Source organism: Pseudochaenichthys georgianus, chromosome 18 (genome assembly GCF_902827115.2).
Source record: "Pseudochaenichthys georgianus chromosome 18, fPseGeo1.2, whole genome shotgun sequence".
NCBI lineage: Eukaryota > Metazoa > Chordata > Actinopteri > Perciformes > Channichthyidae > Pseudochaenichthys > Pseudochaenichthys georgianus.
In genome coordinates this window covers 3,678,644-3,699,951 of record NC_047520.1, presented here as the reverse complement: position 1 = coordinate 3,699,951, position 21,308 = coordinate 3,678,644, and the positions used below count along the sequence as shown (strand labels likewise).

Sequence of the window (21,308 nt, the reverse complement as noted above, 5' to 3'; positions counted from 1 at the left end):
TCACTGCATCCTGGTAAAAGAAAAACATAATGTATAATGTTTGTGTCTTTGACATTAGCGCTGCTATGCAGCCACCTGTGCCCTGTGTACTACGAAGCCAGTTCAACAGACCCTGGATAAGTTTGAGTTATCTTAACCCTAACAAACGAGATCTCGCTAAGCGGTCCTACGACGCTGGTTATCAACTCGGTAAATCAAGGCAGGGTTTCTCTCTCCAGCTGAGAGCGCGTTCACGTGAAAGGGGCGGGGTTAGCGACATTTGACCAATAACAGGGACAAGTGTACTGACAGCGCAGCGTCACACTTCATTCATGAAAAGTAAACTAATATTAGACAAATATGAACTTTGAAAATCCATGATTTACACATATAATCCAGGATACAAGCCACCTGCAAGGAGAATATAGAACAACGGGTTAAAACATAACTACAGAGTGTTTGAAAGCGTAACAGTTTTATGATATCACTCCATCTAAGACACGAGGGGATCTGACTTTAATGACATTTGAGTTGAGTGTTCCGTCAACTTAATGTGTTGCTTAAAATAATACGTCTGCATACAGCATGTGACGCTGTGAGTGATGCACGGCCAAATACGGCTCAGCTGACTCAGATAAGGAAACATATGATATATTATGATATGATCGATGATCTGATTGAATGTGATATGAATGATAAGTGCGACACGTCTTCTCTGCATACGGCAGTTTAAACTGTATTTCCTTTATCCTGTGATATGACTTGATACATTTAAACTCCGCACACTGAGCTCTGATTGGTCAGCAGGCGGTGCTTCCACTGAGTTGATCTCTTTTCTATAGACGCCGGAGGCGGCCAGCGTCAGGTGAAACAAGTGATTTAGCCTTCCTCACGCGCCGCCTCTGGATTTTAGTGAACCCAATCAAAGACTGAAGAGTGATTATAAGGCATAGGAAGAGATGTCCTGTTGTGTAAGCTGTGGTCGTCGTGGACCGACAGTGAAACCACCTCTGAGTCAAAGCGTTATTCCACCAGAGGGAAAGAGGCAAGGATCCTCTGTCGGATGTGTACTTGCTAATCCGTCAGCATTGATCGCAGGAAGCCCTCTCAGACCTCAATCATGGCAGCATGTAGCGGAGCAGACCCTATCGAGGGGTCAAGGAAAACACAGGATGTCTTATGACTCGGAAGCAGCCGGATGTGAAGGACTGCGGGGAAGAAGGGAGGAGCAGGGGTGGGAAGTAGTGCAGTACACATACTTCGTCACTGTACTTAAGTACATGTTTCTGGTATCAGTACTTTACTCCACTACTTGTTTTTCTGACGACTTTTTACTTTGACTTCTTACATGTTGAACACAAATACCTGTACTTTCTACTTCTTACATGTTGAACACAAATACCTGTACTTTCTACTTCTTACATGTTGAACTCAAATACCTGTACTTTCTACTTCTTACATGTTGAACTCAAATACCTGTACTTTCTACTTCTCACATGTTGAACTCAAATACCTGTACTTTCTACTTCTTACATGTTGAACTCAAATACCTGTACTTTCTACTTCTCACATGTTGAACACAAATACCTGTACTTTCTACTTCTTACATGTTGAACTCAAATACCTGTACTTTCTACTTCTTACATGTCAAACCCAAATACCTGTACTTTCTACTTCTCACATGTTGAACTCAAATACCTGTACTTTCTACTTCTTACATGTTGAACTCAAATACCTGTACTTTCTACTTCTTACATGTTGAACTCAAATACCTGTACTTTGTACTTCTTACATGTTGAACTCAAATACCTGAACTTTCTACTTCTCACATGTTGAACTCAAATACCTGTACTTTCTACTTCTTACATGTTGAACTCAAATACCTGTACTTTCTACTTCTTACATGTCAAACCCAAATACCTGTACTTTCTACTTCTCACATGTTGAACTCAAATACCTGTACTTTCTACTTCTTACATGTTGAACTCAAATACCTGTACTTTCTACTTCTTACATGTTGAACTCAAATACCTGTACTTTCTACTTCTCACATGTTGAACCCAAATACCTGTACTTTCTACTTCTTACATGTTGAACTCAAATACCTGTACTTTGTACTTCTTACATGTTGAACTCAAATACCTGTACTTTCTACTTCTTACATGTTGAACTCAAATACCTGTACTTTCTACTTCTCACATGTTGAACTCAAATACCTGTACTTTGTACTTCTTACATGTTGAACTCAAATACCTGTACTTTCTACTTCTTACATGTTGAACCCAAATACCTGTACTTTCTACTTCTTACATGTTGAACTCAAATACCTGTACTTTCTACTTCTCACATGTTGAACTCAAATACCTGTACTTTCTACTTCTCTCATTTTTCAAACAGCTGGTTCCTTTAGTCTGAATGCGTGTTTGGTGGCGTGATCATTATAACACGAGTATCTGTACTTCTACTTGAGTAAAGGATGCGTGTACTTTGGCCATCTCTGGAGAGGATGTAAAACTGAACCTTGAATGTTGTTCTGTCCCAGAGAAACAACTCTGTCCTCTGTTGTTTTGGTTTAAACGAATAAACAATGTAAATGTCTTTTCATCAGAGATATGTAACTGCTATTGCCTGCTCACACTGTACGTCTGTTTCCACACTGATAATAACACCTCAATGCTTTCCTGTACACATGACACGTTTCTCAACAGAGTAAATGTGATCTTGAGGAGAGATAGTCGCTGTTGGATGTGTGTTTAGAGACGCAGGGGGATTTGCAAGCAAGGGGACTGAACATGAATTATTACAGAGGAAGGGAAGGGGTGAGAAAATGTGGAGGTAATAAATATGTTCTCTTCTCTGACGGGATTCAAACCGCTTTTTGAAATAAAGGTTAGAAACCAAATTAAATATTAATATTGCCGGGGGGGATCCAAGTCATGTTTTTAAAGTCAAGGTTACCATCAAAAGAATATCCAGGGTCGGAGAAAGCATTTTAAATAACTCTCAATCCAATCCACTTTATTTATATAGCCAGTTTAGAAACAGAGGGTTTGCCAAAGTGCTTCACAATGAACATAACATTATAATAACATATAATATTACACGAATAGATAAAAAAAGCACACATAAGAATAAATACAAGGCACATAAAGGCTATGGACAGACAGTGAAAGCATACAAATAGGTATGACATAGCTCAGACTGACTTAATCCCCCTCCCCACCTCAATTAATAATAAGGGATCCCACATTTTGAAAGCGCATTTTCACTTAAAGAAAAATACTTCTTATATAATTTCTTTCAATTGAAGTTAATTCATTGAATTTATGGACGCGCTTTTTGCCGCGTGCTAACGTTAGCTATCGTTAGCTATCGTTCAGCTTCTGACATCTACTAGAAAGTCTGTGATACCTCTTGTTTCAAAAGTGAAGTATTTCCACTTTCAGGTCGATTACCAGATGTTCTCTCACTCGTGAAGATGTCGGCAGGAAGTGATGATACGTTGAAGAGAGTGATTCTCAGTTTTTAATCGCACAACACAAAGAGATAAAATAATTACAACCATCTGCTGTTTTCTGATTTTCGAGCAACCGTGTGAATGCACAGGAAACACGATCCACCTCGCCGACCCCATCCACTTAAAACCAGCGTGTTGTGAGAGGGATCGGTGAATACATGAGACAGGAAACATGTCTGCCGACGGGTACATTCAGCCACTATTAAGCAGAAATGTGAAAAAGTACTCGACTGGCTGCAAGACACGAGAATGACTCCAGAAGGCGCGTCTTAAGGAAAGGTAATCGATTTTCTCATTGATGTGAGAAACCTGATTGAACTGCTCGTTTCTCAAAGACCTTGCCGATTCGAAACATGATTTGGTCTCGTGCCAACGTCTTAAAAACAGTCCATTAGTACAATATGGCTTTAAAAGACAGACCGAGGTACTTTGAGCTCGCCGCTCGCTCTGCCTTTGAAGATGTGCCACACGAGAGGAAACTGTTATATCTAGATTGGTACTTCAGCTCGAGCAGATGCACGAGCTTGAAGTGGTCTGAAGAGGAAGGACTAGATACAACAACAGTTTAAAAAAGAGGTGGAAAATCTCCTCATGTCGAATGAATACGTCTTCTGCCGGATGTGTCCTCGCTGATCCTGTAGCATTGATCGCTGTACGCCCTCTCAGACCTCAATCGTTGCCAAATGCTGCGATTTTGAGGGGTCAAGGGAATGGACTCAGGGATTTCTTAGGATTTAAAAGCAGACAGCAGCGAGTGTGCGCCTTTGTATCTCAAGGTGTCAATCATCTCCATCTTCACTGCCGCTATCGAGACCGAAAACAGTCAACTTTATTCCGTGTTTTCTTTAGATGACATGCTTTAACCAACACATTGGATGTCATGCGACTCTCAGGTCGGTGCGGTCACTCGTATTACATCCCACATCGGAATCAGATTAAGTAAATATCCTAGATATAGGACTTCTTCCGGAGAACACTACGGTATGCCAGGGGGGGTTATGCTAATGACTTAGCATAGGGCAGACTCTGTAGGGTAAGAGGAAGTCAGACTAATGATATCACCGGGTATATATGAGTGTGTGTGTGTGTGTGTGTGTGTGTGTGTGTGTGTGTGTGTGTGTGTGTGTGTGTGTGTGTGGTCTAGCATTACTATACTTGTGGGGACCTACATCTTTTGGGAATCATTACTTTTAGGGTGAAGACTTGGTTAGGTTTAGGATAAGGGTAAGCGTTAGGGTTAGGCATGTGTTGGTTATGGTTAAGGTTAGGATAAGTCTCCAGGAAAATGCATGTAAGTCAATGTAATGTCCCTTGAAGTGATGTATACATGGTATGTGTGTGTGTGTGTGTGTGTGTGTGTGTGTGTGTGTGTGTGTGTGTGTGTGTGTGTGTGTGTGTGTGTGTGTGTGTGTGTGTGTGTGTGTGTGTGTGTGTGTGTGGGAGCACGTGTTAAGACATGGAAGCCCTCCTGGGTCTTAAAGGGGCACGAAACGACCCAACAGGAGGTCAGACAGAGAGATGGAGAAGTTTTAGAGACTCATAAAGGCAACACACACACACACACACACACACACACACACACACACACACACACACACACACACACACACACACACACACACACACACACACACACACACACACACACACACACACACACACACACACACACACACACACACACACACACACACACACACACACACACACACACACACACACACTGATTTCCTCAGGCTATTATACAGCAGAATAGATTGCTCTAACAATGGGGGGGACGGGGACACACCCAGTGATGAGGGACATTAGAGGCAGGACAGATATCAGAGCTCGTGATGGGATCGAAAGTGAGGTTATTATGTAGACTGTTGACAAGGTCAGAAATGAACTTTGTAGATCAAGGACACATGGACGAGATGTTGTTGACGTGCGCCATACACACACATTAAATAACAACGACTCACATGTTGTGTTGATGAAGATGAAGCAATATGATTTAAAGATCGAGGAAAGTCACAACAAGGACCTTGATTTGAGGCAACTTTCTTCCTTATTAAGGGTCGATGGTATATCTCCGTATAAGTTAAAGGGGCCCTATAACGCCCTCGAAAACCTACATAACACTACAGGAAAGGGACAACCCCAAAAAGCATAATAAGGCGTAATGAGTTTAAGGCTGATTTTAGATCAGAAAGCCTTGAGAAGAAAACCAATTATATGTAAATAAACTAGGGCTGTCAAACGATTAACATTTTTAATCAGATTAATCACAGCTTAAAATTAATTAATCATGATTAATCACCATTCGAACTATGTCCAAAATATGCCATTTATTTATGTATATTGTTGTGGGAATGGAAAGATAAATGAAAGAAGGCGGATATATCCATTTAACATACAGTATGTATGTTTATTATAACATTGTTCTGCGTGTCAAAATGAAAGACAACCCACACACCTATCAATCATCAAACCGCGGGGTCTGAATTCATTACGTGTTGATTTCTATCAACGGGGGAGTACTTCAGGAAAGTCGACAGACGGGGGGGGGCTAGTGGAGTACTTCGTGATCACAGAGTGTGAACGTTGTGATCAGCTGTTTTAGCGCAGTTCTCCAGTGAAGGGGGGGGGGGGTTGGCGTAGTTTTGGCACAATTCCGTTGTGTTGTACCGCCTTCTGGAAAAGCTTCACAAGTACTCGGTACGCAAATGCACTTTGTGACACAAGTGACGGTACGCATTTCAGATTACGCACATAACCTGCTGCGTACCAGTTATGTGCAGCCCTGTACTACAGCAAGAGTATTCTCCGTCGGGACTTCCTGCAACAACACCACGCCGTTATCTTGATTCTGATTGGCCAGAAGACATTATCAAAGATGTTCTATTGAGAAGACGATCACTACGTGACAAAAGTTTTCAAAACCGTTTCTGGTCTTCGGTATTTCCAGACAAGTGGCTACTGAAATCAATCTTACTAACTGCTGTCTGTGCAATTTAGTCCGCACGAGTTGGCTTTATTTTGCTTACTTTAACATCATTTTTCATGGTGGGGATAAGCCATTTCTTGGTATGGCTGTAGCCTACCCCAGCCATACCCTGGCGCTGCCACTGGTGGCACGTAGGCCTATGGGGCGGGCCATTCTGCACATGCGTTAAATGCGTTCAATATTTTAACGCAATTAATTCCAAAAATTAATTACCGCCGTTAACGCGATAATTTTGACAGCATTAAAATAAACATATAGTATATATATATAATTGAATTGACGAGCTGCATGGGAATGCTAGTGAACTTGCTACACTAAAATCTGAATTAATATGTATATCCTTAACGCTTGTCCATCTCTGTATGCAAGCAGTGTTTTGTCTCCTGGCTAATGCTAATAGCCAGGAGACAATTAGCTAATAGCCATTCATTTCCAATGTGTGAATAATGAATTTCATATCACTGTCTATTCGGCTGATAACGATGGATATGAAAAGTGCTTGCGATCCCCTCTAGAGATTATAGTAAGTATTTGATGCAAATCACTTCTGGCTTTTAGCATCAATAGACAGTTTCAGAAAGTCTGTAGTAATGAAATGTTCTGCAGGGGGTGGACAAATTAACAGGAACATAAAAAGAAATGCAATAAAACCAGAGAAATCCCGCCTCAAAATGATCATAACCTGAATCACCGACTCCCTAACACAGATTGGATTTTAACCACATCTTGTCGGGGGGTTGTAAAAGGAGTTCAAATTCACCTTTTGAGCCTCGACAGTGTTCTTTTCATCAGTTGAGCTCAGCTTTATTCTGTCTTCAGGGCAGAACAGGTCATGAAAGTCCCCAGATATCAATCGGCTTCTTCCTCTTGAAAGCCTTCATGCAAATCCAGCCATTATGGATTAAGTGTTAACTACTTAGGTTGTTGTGACTGCTGTAGACTCCTTTAAATGCCATCTAAAGACGTTTCTGGTTTGGGTAACTTGTGTGCTTTATTCTATTCTATGTTTGTATCGTGTTTTTAGCACTTGATGTTTTAATGCTTTGTCAAGCACTTTGTGACTATGTCTGGGAGAAGTGCTTTATAAATAAATTGTACTTACTTACTTACTTACCTACTTACTTACTTACCTACTTACTTACCTACTTACTTACTTACTTACTTACTTACTTACTTACTTACTTACTTACTTACTTACTTACCTACCTACTTACTTAACTACTTACTTACTTACCTACTTACTTACTTACTTACCTACTTACTTACTTACCTACCTACTTACTTAACTACTTACTTACTTACCTACTTACTTACTTACTTACTTACTTACTTAACTACTTACTTACTTACTTAACTACTTACTTACTTACTTACTTACCTACTTACTTACTTACTTACCTACGTACCTACGTACGTACCTACTTACTTACTTACTTACATACCTACTTACTTACTTACCTACTTACTTAACTACTTACTTACTTACTTACCTACCTACTTACTTAACTACTTACTTACTTACTTACTTACCTACTTACTTACTTACTTACTTACCTACGTACCTACTTACTTAACTACTTACCTACTTACTTAACTACTTACTTACTTACTTACTTACCTACTTACTTACCTACTTACTTACTTACCTACTTACTTACTTACTTACATACCTACTTACTTACTTACTTACTTACTTACCTACCTACTTACTTAACTACTTACTTACTTACCTACTTACTTACTTACTTACTTACTTAACTACTTACTTACTTACTTAACTACTTACTTACTTACTTACTTACTTACCTACTTACTTACTTACTTACCTACGTACCTACGTACGTACCTACTTACTTACTTACTTACATACCTACTTACTTACTTACCTACTTACTTAACTACTTACTTACTTACTTACCTACCTACTTACTTAACTACTTACTTACTTACTTACTTACCTACTTACTTACTTACTTACTTACCTACGTACCTACCTTACTTAACTACTTACCTACTTACTTAACTACTTACTTACTTACTTACTTACTTACCTACTTACTTACCTACTTACTTACTTACCTACTTACTTACTTACTTACATACCTACTTACTTACTTACTTACTTACTTACTTACCTACCTACTTACTTACTTACTTACTTACTTACTTACTTACCTACTTACTTACTTACTTACTTACCTACGTACCTACTTACTTAACTACTTACCTACTTACTTAACTACTTACTTACTTACTTACTTACCTACTTACTTACCTACTTACTTACTTACCTACTTACTTACTTACTTACATACCTACTTACTTACTTACTTACTTACCTACCTACTTACTTAACTACTTACTTACTTACCTACCTACTTACTTAACTACTTACTTACTTACTTACTTACCTACTTACTTACTTACTTACCTACCTACTTACTTACCTACGTACCTACTTACTTACCTACTTACTTACTTACCTACGTACCTACTTACTTACCTACTTACTTAACTACTTACTTACTTACTTACCTACTTACTTAACTACTTACTTACTTAACTACTTACTTACCTACTTACTTACTTACCTACTTACCTACTTACTTACCTACTTACTTACTTACTTAACTACTTACTTACTTACTTACCTACTTACTTACTTACTTACCTACGTACCTACTTACTTACTTACTTACATACCTACTTACTTACTTACCTACTTACTTAACTACTTACTTACTTACTTACCTACTTACTTAACTACTTACTTACTTACTTACCTACTTACTTACTTACTTACTTACCTACGTACCTACTTACTTAACTACTTACTTACTTACTTACCTACCTACTTACTTAACTACTTACTTACTTACTTACCTACTTACTTACCTACTTACTTACTTACTTACTTACTTACCTACTTACTTACTTACTTACTTACATACCTACTTACTTACTTACTTACCTACTTACTTAACTACTTACTTACTTACTTACCTACTTACTTAACTACTTACTTACTTACCTACCTACTTACTTAACCTACTTACTTACTTACTTACTTACCTACCTACTTACTTAACTACTTACTTACTTACTTACTTACCTACTTACTTACTTACTTACTTACTTACCTACTTACTTACTTACTTACCTACGTACCTACTTACTTACCTACTTACTTACTTACCTACGTACCTACTTACTTACCTACTTACTTACTACTTACTTACTTACCTACTTACTTAACTACTTACTTACTTAACTACTTACTTACCTACTTACTTACTTACCTACTTACCTACTTACTTACTTACCTACTTACTTACCTACTTACTTACCTACCTACTTACCTACTTACTTACCTACTTACTTACCTACTTACTTACCTACGTACCTACTTACTTATCTACTTACTTACCTACTTACTTACCTACTTACTTACCTACTTACTTACCTACGTACCTACTTACTTATCTACTTACTTACCTACTTACTTAATTACTTACTTACCAACTTACTTACTTACCTACCTACCTACCGACTTAATTACCTACTTACCAACTTACTTACTTACCTACCTACTTACCAACTTACTTACTTGCCTCCTTACTTATTTACTTACTTACATGCCGGCGTAAACGTCGCTGCTTTTATTTTGTTGTTTTATTTGTTTTTGTTGTTTTGTTTCAACCATTTCACTCTGTAGCACTTTGAGTTTTGTTTACTCAAATTAAAAGGGGGCTTATAAATAAAATTGATTATCATTATTATTGATTGCTAGAATTGTATATCTTAGGAATCAGAAATCTTAAAGTATGACGTATGATGGTTCCTGACCTATAGAGATGGTCCACACGGCGGCGATCTTCATCATGGCTTTGGTTCTGGAGTTGAAGCGGCTGTGCTCGATGGGGTTTCTACTTAACTACTTACTTACTTACTTACCTACTTACTTACCTACTTACTTACTTACTTACTTACTTACTTACTTACCTACTTACTTACTTACTTACATACCTACTTACTTACTTACTTACCTACTTACTTAACTACTTACTTACTTACTTACCTACCTACTTACTTAACTACTTACTTACTTACCTACCTACTTACTTAACTACTTACTTACTTACTTACCTACCTACTTACTTAACTACTTACTTACTTACTTACTTACTTACTTACCTACTTACTTACTTACTTACCTACTTACTTACTTACTTACCTACGTACCTACTTACTTACCTACTTACTTACTTACCTACGTACCTACTTACTTACCTACTTACTTAACTACTTACTTACTTACCTACTTACTTAACTACTTACTTACTTAACTACTTACTTACCTACTTACTTACTTACCTACTTACCTACTTACTTACTTACCTACTTACTTACCTACTTACTTACCTACCTACTTACCTACTTACTTACCTACTTACTTACCTACGTACCTACTTACTTATCTACTTACTTACCTACTTACTTAATTACTTACTTACCAACTTACTTACTTACCTACCTACCTACCGACTTAATTACCTACTTACCAACTTACTTACTTACCTACCTACTTACCAACTTACTTACTTGCCTCCTTACTTATTTACTTACTTACATGCCGGCGTAAACGTCGCTGCTTTTATTTTGTTGTTTTATTTGTTTTTGTTGTTTTGTTTCAACCATTTCACTCTGTAGCACTTTGAGTTTTGTTTACTCAAATTAAAAGGGGGCTTATAAATAAAATTGATTATCATTATTATTGATTGCTAGAATTGTATATCTTAGGAATCAGAAATCTTAAAGTATGACGTATGATGGTTCCTGACCTATAGAGATGGTCCACACGGCGGCGATCTTCATCATGGCTTTGGTTCTGGAGTTGAAGCGGCTGTGCTCGATGGGGTTTCTGATGGCCACGTATCGGTCCAGAGAGATGGCGCACAGGTGCATGATGGAGGCGGTGGAGAACAGCACGTCCAGGTAGATCCAGATGGGACACAGGGCGCTGGGGAGGGGCCAGGCGTAGTCTGCAGACCGAGGGAAAGAAGAGGTTACAGTTATACTGACGTCCTCAGCTTCAGTGGAGAATAAGGGCTTGAGATGCACTTTAATTAATCTGAGTGCTTAAAACTACATTTCCCCGTTCCCATGATGAAAAGCAAAGGTTTCAGTCAAGCATAAACGTGGCTTACAAGCAATACTATAAGCTCATTAGATAAATGCGTTTACATGGACAGTTCTATACTCTGACAAAAGAGGTTAATTAGATGATTAGCAAACACAAAAAAAAATCTATATGTTTTTTTATAAACAGGGAATTTGTGCTCGTATGAAAGACAAGATACTAATTGCTGTGTCTTTTGTGTTGTATGAAGTCACACAGCTTCTCAGTCAAATGTTGTATTACTAACTTTTTAACCAAACGGTGAAAGAAGTGGGCTCTTGAACAGAAGGTTGCTGGTTCAATCCCCGCTCTTAACACCATCTCCTAGTCAGTTTCCACGTGTGAAATAAAGCTTTAAAGAAACGACTAACGGCCCGTCCACACGGCGGCATTGGAAGCTTCTTCCAACGCTTCTGCCCGTTCACTTTGAATGGGGTGACGTCACTTTTCGCCGAACTGCATTGTGGGAAGCGACGCGGAGCTTTGCTGGCGTGGCTCGCTGCAAAAGTTGAGCAATGTTCAACTTTTGAAGCCTCGGCAGAAGCGTCAGCCAATCGAATTGTATGCCAGTACGAGCTCAAGCCAATCAAACCGCTGCTTGTGTGTCAGGGGCGGGAGATTCATGTGATTGGTTGTTGGTCGAGTTTCAGACACGCCCACCTCCAAGCCTTTTCCAAAGCCGCTGTGTGGACGGGCCATCACTACTACGACAACTACTACATCTCATCACGTGTAAGTAAAATGCTGATCTGGCAGAAAACAGATAACCTCGCTGCGTGTGAAGCTAACATGACGAGACATGTTTTCAGTGATGCTCTCTTTGTTGAAACCTTCTTCTGTTTCTCTCCCTCCACAGAGAGGTCAAAGGTCGCAGTCGGTCTCAGTGTGACACAGTGTGAAGCTGCTGTTGAGTGCTTTTGGCTCACTGCTTGGAACAGTTTGGTTCACGGGGAATAAAATCCTCCTCACTTATCTCTTAACTTAACAGTCCGACGTGCTGATGCAACTTACAGAAATACCGCAGGGAGCAATTTGCCAGAGAATTAAATGAGTGGCTTAACCTTTGCTTAATCCGGTGTGAATGAAAACGCCTAATTAGCTGATTTGTGGACTATAACTTGTTTTGGCTACATTTTACACCCCAGCAGGACACTTGGGAAAAGAAGATATTTAATCATGCGTAAAGAAATGTCAAATCAAACCACCCACCATCTGTATTCATAGCTGCAGATGGAATCCAGTTCATAAACCTTTTGTTAATAATCAATATTATTCATAAAGTTTCCTCTCAATATTACAACTGCATGTCTCCAAATGAAAAAGGGGCTTTAGTGTCAGAACAGCAGCTCTTTTCTCCTGTTTCTGGGAGATGTATGTCCCTAAAGGTTAGTCTGTCCAGATGAATAGCAAATTGAAATGTAATATGCATCAGAGGAACATCGGTGTGGTTTCATTTCCAGCTGAGTCAGCTTTCTCAAGACGGGGAAATACTGCAAAGTCCGCCTCTCTGTGTCTTACTACGTCTGCGGCTATTTATAAGAACAGTCCTTTCTTCACAGAGGACAGGTGCAGCCACACACACGCATGCACGCACGCACACACACACACACACACACACACACACACACACACACACACACACACACACACACACACACACACACACACACACACACACACACACACACACACACACACACACACGTACGCACGCACGCACGCACTCCTGAATTTCATCTCTACTTCGCAGGATGAGCTGCACGTATGTGATGCATGTGGAGTGAATCACTCGCTGGTTGGTGTGTGTGTTGAGTGGGAGGCAGCTTGCATAACTTTTCAGAGGTCAAACACTTATTGCATGACACACACACACACGCACGCACGCACGCACGCACGCACGCACGCACGCACGCACGCACACACACACACACACACACACACACACACACACACACACACACACACACACACACACACACACACACACACACACACACACACACAGGTGGTGTTACTCAGCTGGCTCGCGGCTGTGTTGGATGTCTGGTAGTCTGGTATACGCTGAGAGACTCGAGTCCACAGCTAACACTGTTTATGAGGTCATTTTGTTCTTTTAATGTATTTCCACTTCTTCCAGTTTGATGTGGTTTGATAAGAACAGCTGATACACTCATTTTCAGAATGCTAACTAGAGCTTTTCATGGATTACTGAGGATTAGTATTACTTCTAGTGCCGCCTGTTGCAGTTGCTCTCACTAGATTTGTACTATTTTAAAGTATTAGCTTTCCTAGTTGACCTTACTTGGTATGTTTCTGTTAATAACTTATTTTAGTAACTTCTTACTGGCTGTGCCTTTTCTTAACCTTCCTTGTAGAGAGATTTGTTTCGCGTTGAGTTGCAGCTCTCGCATTCACACCAAAGCTACGTTTACACCAGGGAGAAGCTAATCGCGCTAACGCCGGCTAGCAGCATAGTGAACGGCTAGCCTCACTGAGAACTGTAAAAGGACACAGAGGATGCCAAGAGAGTACACCAAAAGAGACAAAGGTGGAGAGCTGGATTCAGGTGTATGGAGAACAAGCAGATATGAGATGTGTCTCCCCCCCCCTAATCACAGGCAACGTGCTAACTTGCTAATAAAGGACAAGCTAACGGTGTGTTCGGCTGCACCAAGAAACCAAAATTGCCCGGAGGATTGATTAAGTATTTGTGAGCTTTACCATGAATGCATATCGCATCAGTGGAAGCTGATATGTTTTTAAATAGAACGTTTTACGATTCAAAAGGTGTCTTCGGCTAAAAGAGTCCGTGCTGGTCTCATATATCTGAGCGCCGAGCAGATCGACCTGAGAAATGGTCAATTTACTCCTCTTATTTATTCCAACCAAACGATCTCCGTCAATCCCTTTTTCCATTTCATTAAAGCCGAGACGACACGGCTCGTATTAATCCGTCTGTGGGAAGGTGTCTGGCATCAATGTGTGTGTGTGTTTCCGTACCTGTGTGCTTTTATCAGCGAGTGTGTGTGTTTCCAATTTTGCAAAGAGATAGCCTCCGGCGGTAGCTTTGATTGAGTTGGCCTTGCATGTCATGTTCTCTCGACAGTGTGTGTGTGTGTGTGTGTGTGTCCTGATTGAGTCCGTATGGTCTCATCATTTTCTTACGTACCATTTTATCCGTGGATATGAAACAATTCTTATATGTGCCGTGCCATTTTAGTTTATGTCACAAACCTGCAAATATGACATTCTCTCCGCTCCATATATTATCAGTGTTTAATTACCACTACTTTTAATCACCAATGCAGACAAAGAGCCAAAGCCACATGAATCTAAATTACAACGATGTGACTTGTTACCTCATCCCTCTCACATTTCAGATGAATACAGGACGTCAGATTCGTGTTGAACGATTGCATCGGATACGGAAAGTCATGGAAACTTTGTGATTAAAGACAGAAATATCAGGATATCAAATTGCAAGCGGACACGTGAAAAGTCAGACTGTGTGTGTGTGTGTGTGTGTGCAAGTATCCACAGAGATACAAAGTTGCTAAATTACCATCCACATCATCTGTTATCATGATTGTTATCATTATTATAATCATTGTCAAGTGAAATGGTGTGAGAACATTGTGCTTGTTCTCGAGCGTATGTGTGTGTGTGAGCCAGCCGTGGAGATCAATGCATGTAAGTACCAGTCTGATGGATAACACTGCAGCTATAGATCCATGCTATGCGTGTGTTGGTGTGTGTGTGTGTGTGTGTGTGTTTGAGACATTGATTACCGCACTGAGCAATCAGCAGCAGCCGCTTCAACACACACACACACACACACACACACACACACACACACACACACACACACACACACACACACACACACACACACACACACACACACACACACACACACACACACACACACACACACACACACACACACACACACACACACACAACTAAGCAGACAGCGCTGCTTTTCTCTCTCTCTATCTCCACTTTCAAAATCTATTTAAAACTCATAACAAACAAAATTCCCAAAGTTGTCCTGAAATGAACTTATTAAATAAACAAAACGAAAAATATATATAGCCTACTAATGCAAACATTGAATCTGGACTGGAAATTATTCTGATTAGGCCTAGCCTACATTGCAAATAAGCAGACAGCGCTGCTTTTTTTTCACACACACACACACACACACACACACACACACACACACACACACACACACACACACACACACACACACACACACACACACACACACACACACACACACACACACACACACACACACACACACACTGTGTGTGTGTGTGTGTGTGTGTGTGTGTGTGTGTGTGTGTGTGTGTGTGTCCATCGACCATGCAAGGCCCATTTAGCACCAATCAAGCGTCACTGTCCTGTTTAGTATTCCTGAAGGATTCCAGCTGCAAAGCCAGACATGACGGAAGTCGGGTCGGCCGAGTTGTGCAGAGCATACACAAGGGGAAAGGGAAGAAGACACATGAAGGTGTGTTATGTTTTTATTAGGGCTGTCAGTCGATTCAAATAGTTAATCGCGATTAATCGCAAATTAATCGCACATTTTTTATCTGTTCTAAATGTACCTTAGAGGAATATTTTAAGTTTGTAATACTCTTATCAACATATGAGTGGACAAATATGCTTTATGCTAATGCTTGTTTATTATCATTTTATCAATGACAAATATTCTCATGAATATTAAACACAACAACCTCTGAACATTAAAAATATCCGCCTCAATTCAACCTGGAACCTCTCTCATACAATACAGTGTGTGTGTGTGTGTGTGTGTGTGTGTGTGTGTGTGTGTGTGTGTGTGTGTGTGTGTGTGTGTGTGTGTGTGTGTGTGTGTGTGTGTGTGTGTGTGTGTGACGCTGTCTGGCTTCCTGCATCAAGTCAAGTGCTCGGCGCAGATGTGGCGAGATGTCGCTCCTGTTTTCATTTAAACGGCTCCTTATATCCGTTAGCGCAGCTAGCTAGCACCAGATGCTAACAACAACAATGCACGTAAGGTCTCTCCCGGTCCTCCCGATGGCCAGTCGGTGCCTGCCGGTGAGCGTTGAAGTGTGGTCTGCCGCAAGCGGGCGGCAGGAGCGGGGCTGTCAGCATCAGCTTGTAGATGGTATTTAAAACTCGATGCGCTCTGAAACTACGGGGCGGCCGAGGAAAACAAATACACATGCGTTAATCGCGTCAACTTGACAGCCCTAGTTATTATATGAAGTACTTTTTCTATATATCCTTGCGTTTATGTATAGATTAATTTGTCCATTTATAATATTTTTGATTTAAAGTGGTTCGACACGTAGATACATTTTGGGTGTCAAGCTCCCAAACTCGTAAGGACTCAATTTCCCATGATGCAACACATTACAGTCTTTCCATAATGTCTTCATATTCTAATCTTTAAATCCTGTTTTATAATTCCATTCTTTGCATATTGTCAATGCATGAAAGTAAAAAAGCAGCCGCAAGATAAAATATGTGTTTATAAAAATGTTTAAATTCTGTTAGTGGAGGAAGTAATCGTATATTATGCCCCTCTTAGCTAATGCAAAATACATCGTGTTGAAAAACTTTAAAAAAGTCCAAAATCTAAAAATCCTGACTTGAATTTAATTTGAAGTGCAAACAACTTACAAAATGGAAAACATTTCTGTGCCGTCAAGATAATATGTAGGCCTATGTAGATTTGTCAATATGTGTCTTTCCCTGCTGTCTCATTTGTAAAATGGCTCATCATTTTTGCCCCAGGGTAATTCTGTTTGGCTTTAATGCCATCAGTGTTTGCACACACAGTGAGTCAATTAAACCGAGTGTTGTCAGACAAACACAACATGACACATGACATTGGCCGAGATCCGAGGAGCCTTCTCACATCAACGTCACTGTCAGGAAGTTTAGCCCCAAAACATTTAGCTGAACCATCTACTTCCCACATTTCTTCAACTGTCGTGAGAGCTACGTCAACAGATTCAGATTTGTCCGTCTCCGCTGTCATGTGACCAGAATATGATGTGCTCTATCATCATCTGTGCGGAGAATTTAGCCCACAAATGAATCCAATCACATGTGATGGCTAAATAATAAATTATATTTGTCACGACATTGACATAAGCATTTTCCGATGAGGTGGGGATATTTTGAAGCGAGTTAAAATGCCTATAATCAATATTTTTGTATAATAACAGTGGATCAAATATGTGTAATGTAAAAGACTGGATAAATCTTTGTTGGTAAAACATTGTTATCCAAAACAACATGAGAATTCAATCCCTTTCAGTATGTATTAATGATAAAAGCAATGTGAGAGCTGTGAAGAACCCATGAAGGAATAGGCGCACTTTTCCCACAAAGGTTCATGCGAACTTAGTTCATGATCGCGTTCACACCAAAAAGAGCCGGTACTAAAAGTAGTTCATGCGAACCTTTTTACCCCCTCGAAAGTCCGTGCTAGAGAGCAGGGACTTTCGAGCGGCTCTTTTGTGAGAAAAGAGCTATATTTCTGATTGGCTGGGTGGATTGCAAACCACGCCCCGTAAAACTCCCAAAAAGTTTTGTGAAGCCGCCATTTTATTATCCTCGCATTAGCATTCTTAGCATTAGCATTAGCCCAGCGCAGAAACGCAGAGAGAGTAATTTATAGCAACACAAAATAAAACATGGGAGCGGTGGAGATGAGGAGGTGTCGGCGTTCTGGCGATTTACTCGGAAGGCTTCAGTAGAAGCTGCTGGGACTCCCAGCAGCTTCTACTGAAGCCTTCCCCAACTCCGGGGACTTCCGGCCGGGGACTTTGGGCGGCAGTATATGCCGTGAAGTTGTTTGCGGCCTGCCAGTAAACCCAAAGCAGAAGAAGAAGAAGTGACGTCAGCGGCTTCATTTGCCTAATCCACCCCCAAGGGACTTTTTCTGGTGTGAACGCGATCTGTACTTAGTTCATGCGAACTAAAGAGTTCTCATGAACTAAGTTCGCATGAACCTTTGTGGGAAAAGTACCGCAGTGTGAATGCGCCTATTGTTACTTTCAGCTGAAGCACGAAGCTGAAAAGAAACCAGTATGTATTGATGCTGAGAACTGATTGGCCGAGAGTTAACAAGCAGCTTAAGATATTTCCTTTAGGTGCTGGTGGGGGCCAAACTGGAGCATGAAATAATAACAACAGCATGTAAGCAAAGGTCTTTTTGTTTAAGGGATTACAATACAGCTTCAAGTGACACAAATAAATGGTTGATTGCTGTGATATTTGAGACTAGACTAAACGAGATATTGGAAAGCAAAACAGTAGTAGTCTTGACCTGCTGAAATGTGGGCATTGACCGGGAAGGTCTTTTTGTGATGATACTCAGCCCTGGGAAAGATGTCCTCGCCGACCATCAGCTCCTCTGTGATGGTGATGTACAGGTACACGGTATAAAACATGCCTCTGTTTCGTGGTGTTCCTGCAGAGAACTGGCTGAGATGCTAGATCCTTTTTTTCCCCCACTCATCAATGAGATGCAAAAGGGCAGCCTTGCACATAACAACCTGACATCCTATTTAACTAATGTGGGCGTTCATGCTGAATCCTGGCAGGAATATTGTAAGCAAGCACAGCAGTTGATAGCGGGTATGATATTGCAATTATCAGGCTGGCTCTTGAATCACTTGCTACATATCAGTGAGGAGTAATCATAATTTCTACATTTGCATTGAAAGAGGGTTTTGAAATAATGACAGGGCGCATTTCACAGTGTGCCTCCAGCAGCTGCTGAGTGGGAAGGTTGCTGAGATTAGGAATCTAAATAGTGGGTGGGATGTATCCGTCAAGATTAAAGAACTATAACTACTTAGTGCGAGTTGGAACATCTGGAGGTGACGCTGTAAGGAAGTGTGTTCCTGACAGGCACGTGCACACATAGACATCAAAGTGGGCTTGAGCCCCTGCCCTTTTTCTTCCTCCAGAGAAAGTGCCTTTTTCCCCCCTTTAAAAAAATGAATATATATCTACTTCTGTTTGCGCACAGTTTCCCTTTCCAAGAATATATTGATTGAATACAAAATAAAAATATCAGGTCGGGAGATTAGAAGTTCTGATGTTTTTGATTGTTGGCTGCTCATTTTTCCAATCTTTATTTCAGACTCAAGGTCCATATCACAAAAAGACAATTAATAACTGTTATGTACTAGTTTGTTATCTGCTCTTGTGCGTAGTGAATAAAGAAGACCATGCATCGACTCTGTGTCAGCTGATTATTTTGTAGAAATCTGTTGAGTATTAAACAATTGTGTGAGGGCATTCAAATAAATTGGTCAGTAAGTCAGAGATGTGCAACTATATTTAAGTTTTTTAGGGCCGGGACTTTAACGCGTTAATTAAGATGAATTAATCACACAAAAATGCATTTTAATCGCACTTATTTTTGCACAGCGGAACGTTTCTCACTGGATGAGTTTCAGGCGTACCGATTATACTGGAGCACCAACTAACATTCATGACTTCAGCATGGGACTTCAAACAACAACAAACCACGGTGAACAATAGTCAAACATGAACGAACAAGCTGATGAGACCGCTTTGGTCTGCCCCGTGGATGGGACATTTTGTTTTAAAAAACGGACGGATGGAAGCGTCGACAAGAGCACGGTTGTGTGCAAATTATGCAAAAAAGAATTTGCATATCACCGCAGCACATCAAGCCTAAAGTATCACCTAAATGCAAAGCATGTAGCAGCTAGCGTGGACGTTAGCCCGACTCCGAGTGCAAGGAACCACACCCTGACCCAACCCACACTCAACCAGATGACTGGTTTCAGGGCCAGGATAAGTGAGTCCACGTCTGAGAGGATAACCAGCTCCCTGGCTCACTGCATTGCACTCGACTGTCGACCACTTGGAGTCAAATCCATGTGAAAATTGCTTCTCACTGTTCTCAGGTCAAATATGTATCTTTGATTAAAAATGCGATTAATTTCGATTCATTAATTACAAAGCCTCTAATTAATTAGATTAATTTTGTTAATCGAGTCCCGGCTCTAAAATTTTTGTTTTACATTTTTTTTATAAATGATTATGGGAAGTGCCCTTTTTCTCACTTGGGCACCTGCCCCCCAAAATGTCTGTGCACGTCCCTGCTTCCTGAATGCAGCTATTTATGTACGGCTTGTTTTAACAATGAACTCTGAAGGACAGAACGCACATTGTTCTAATGTTTGACATCGTATGTAGTTATTTTGCAACCTTTGTTTGACTTTCCAGGATCTCAGCAATGTATGTGCATTATCAAAAGATATGTACGTGTGACTGTGAGCAATACACATCAAGTTAAAGGTTAACAACATACAATGTTATCTGTAATCAAGCTTTCAATGTGTGTTGCTTTCTGCAAGTTAATAAAACCTACAAAATAGTCCCTAATAGACGAGAACATGGAAAACTATAGCACCGAGGGACGCGTAGTAGTAGTGTTTGTGGTACTTTCTTCATTCCATCTGTGTCAAATATCACTATAAAACCACCTACAGCATTGAGGCTGTGCGCAGAAGTTTAGACAAGTCCATGCGGTCACAATAAATTGTACATGAAAGTCAACACAGAGCCAAAGCATACACCCTTCTATGACGATATCTACA

General features: G+C 40.3%; 1 protein-coding gene across 1 annotated transcript in view; it reads right to left on the bottom strand.

Moving 5' to 3' along the window:
• The window catches only part of htr2cl1 (5-hydroxytryptamine (serotonin) receptor 2C, G protein-coupled-like 1), a 201,288-nt gene that overhangs the window by 23,746 nt on the left and 156,234 nt on the right, over positions 1-21,308 (bottom strand). The window contains exon 5 of the mRNA XM_034106479.2: positions 11,327-11,527. Within this exon, the coding sequence (XP_033962370.1) occupies positions 11,327-11,527 (201 nt within the window). The remainder of the gene's footprint in view (positions 1-11,326; positions 11,528-21,308) is intronic.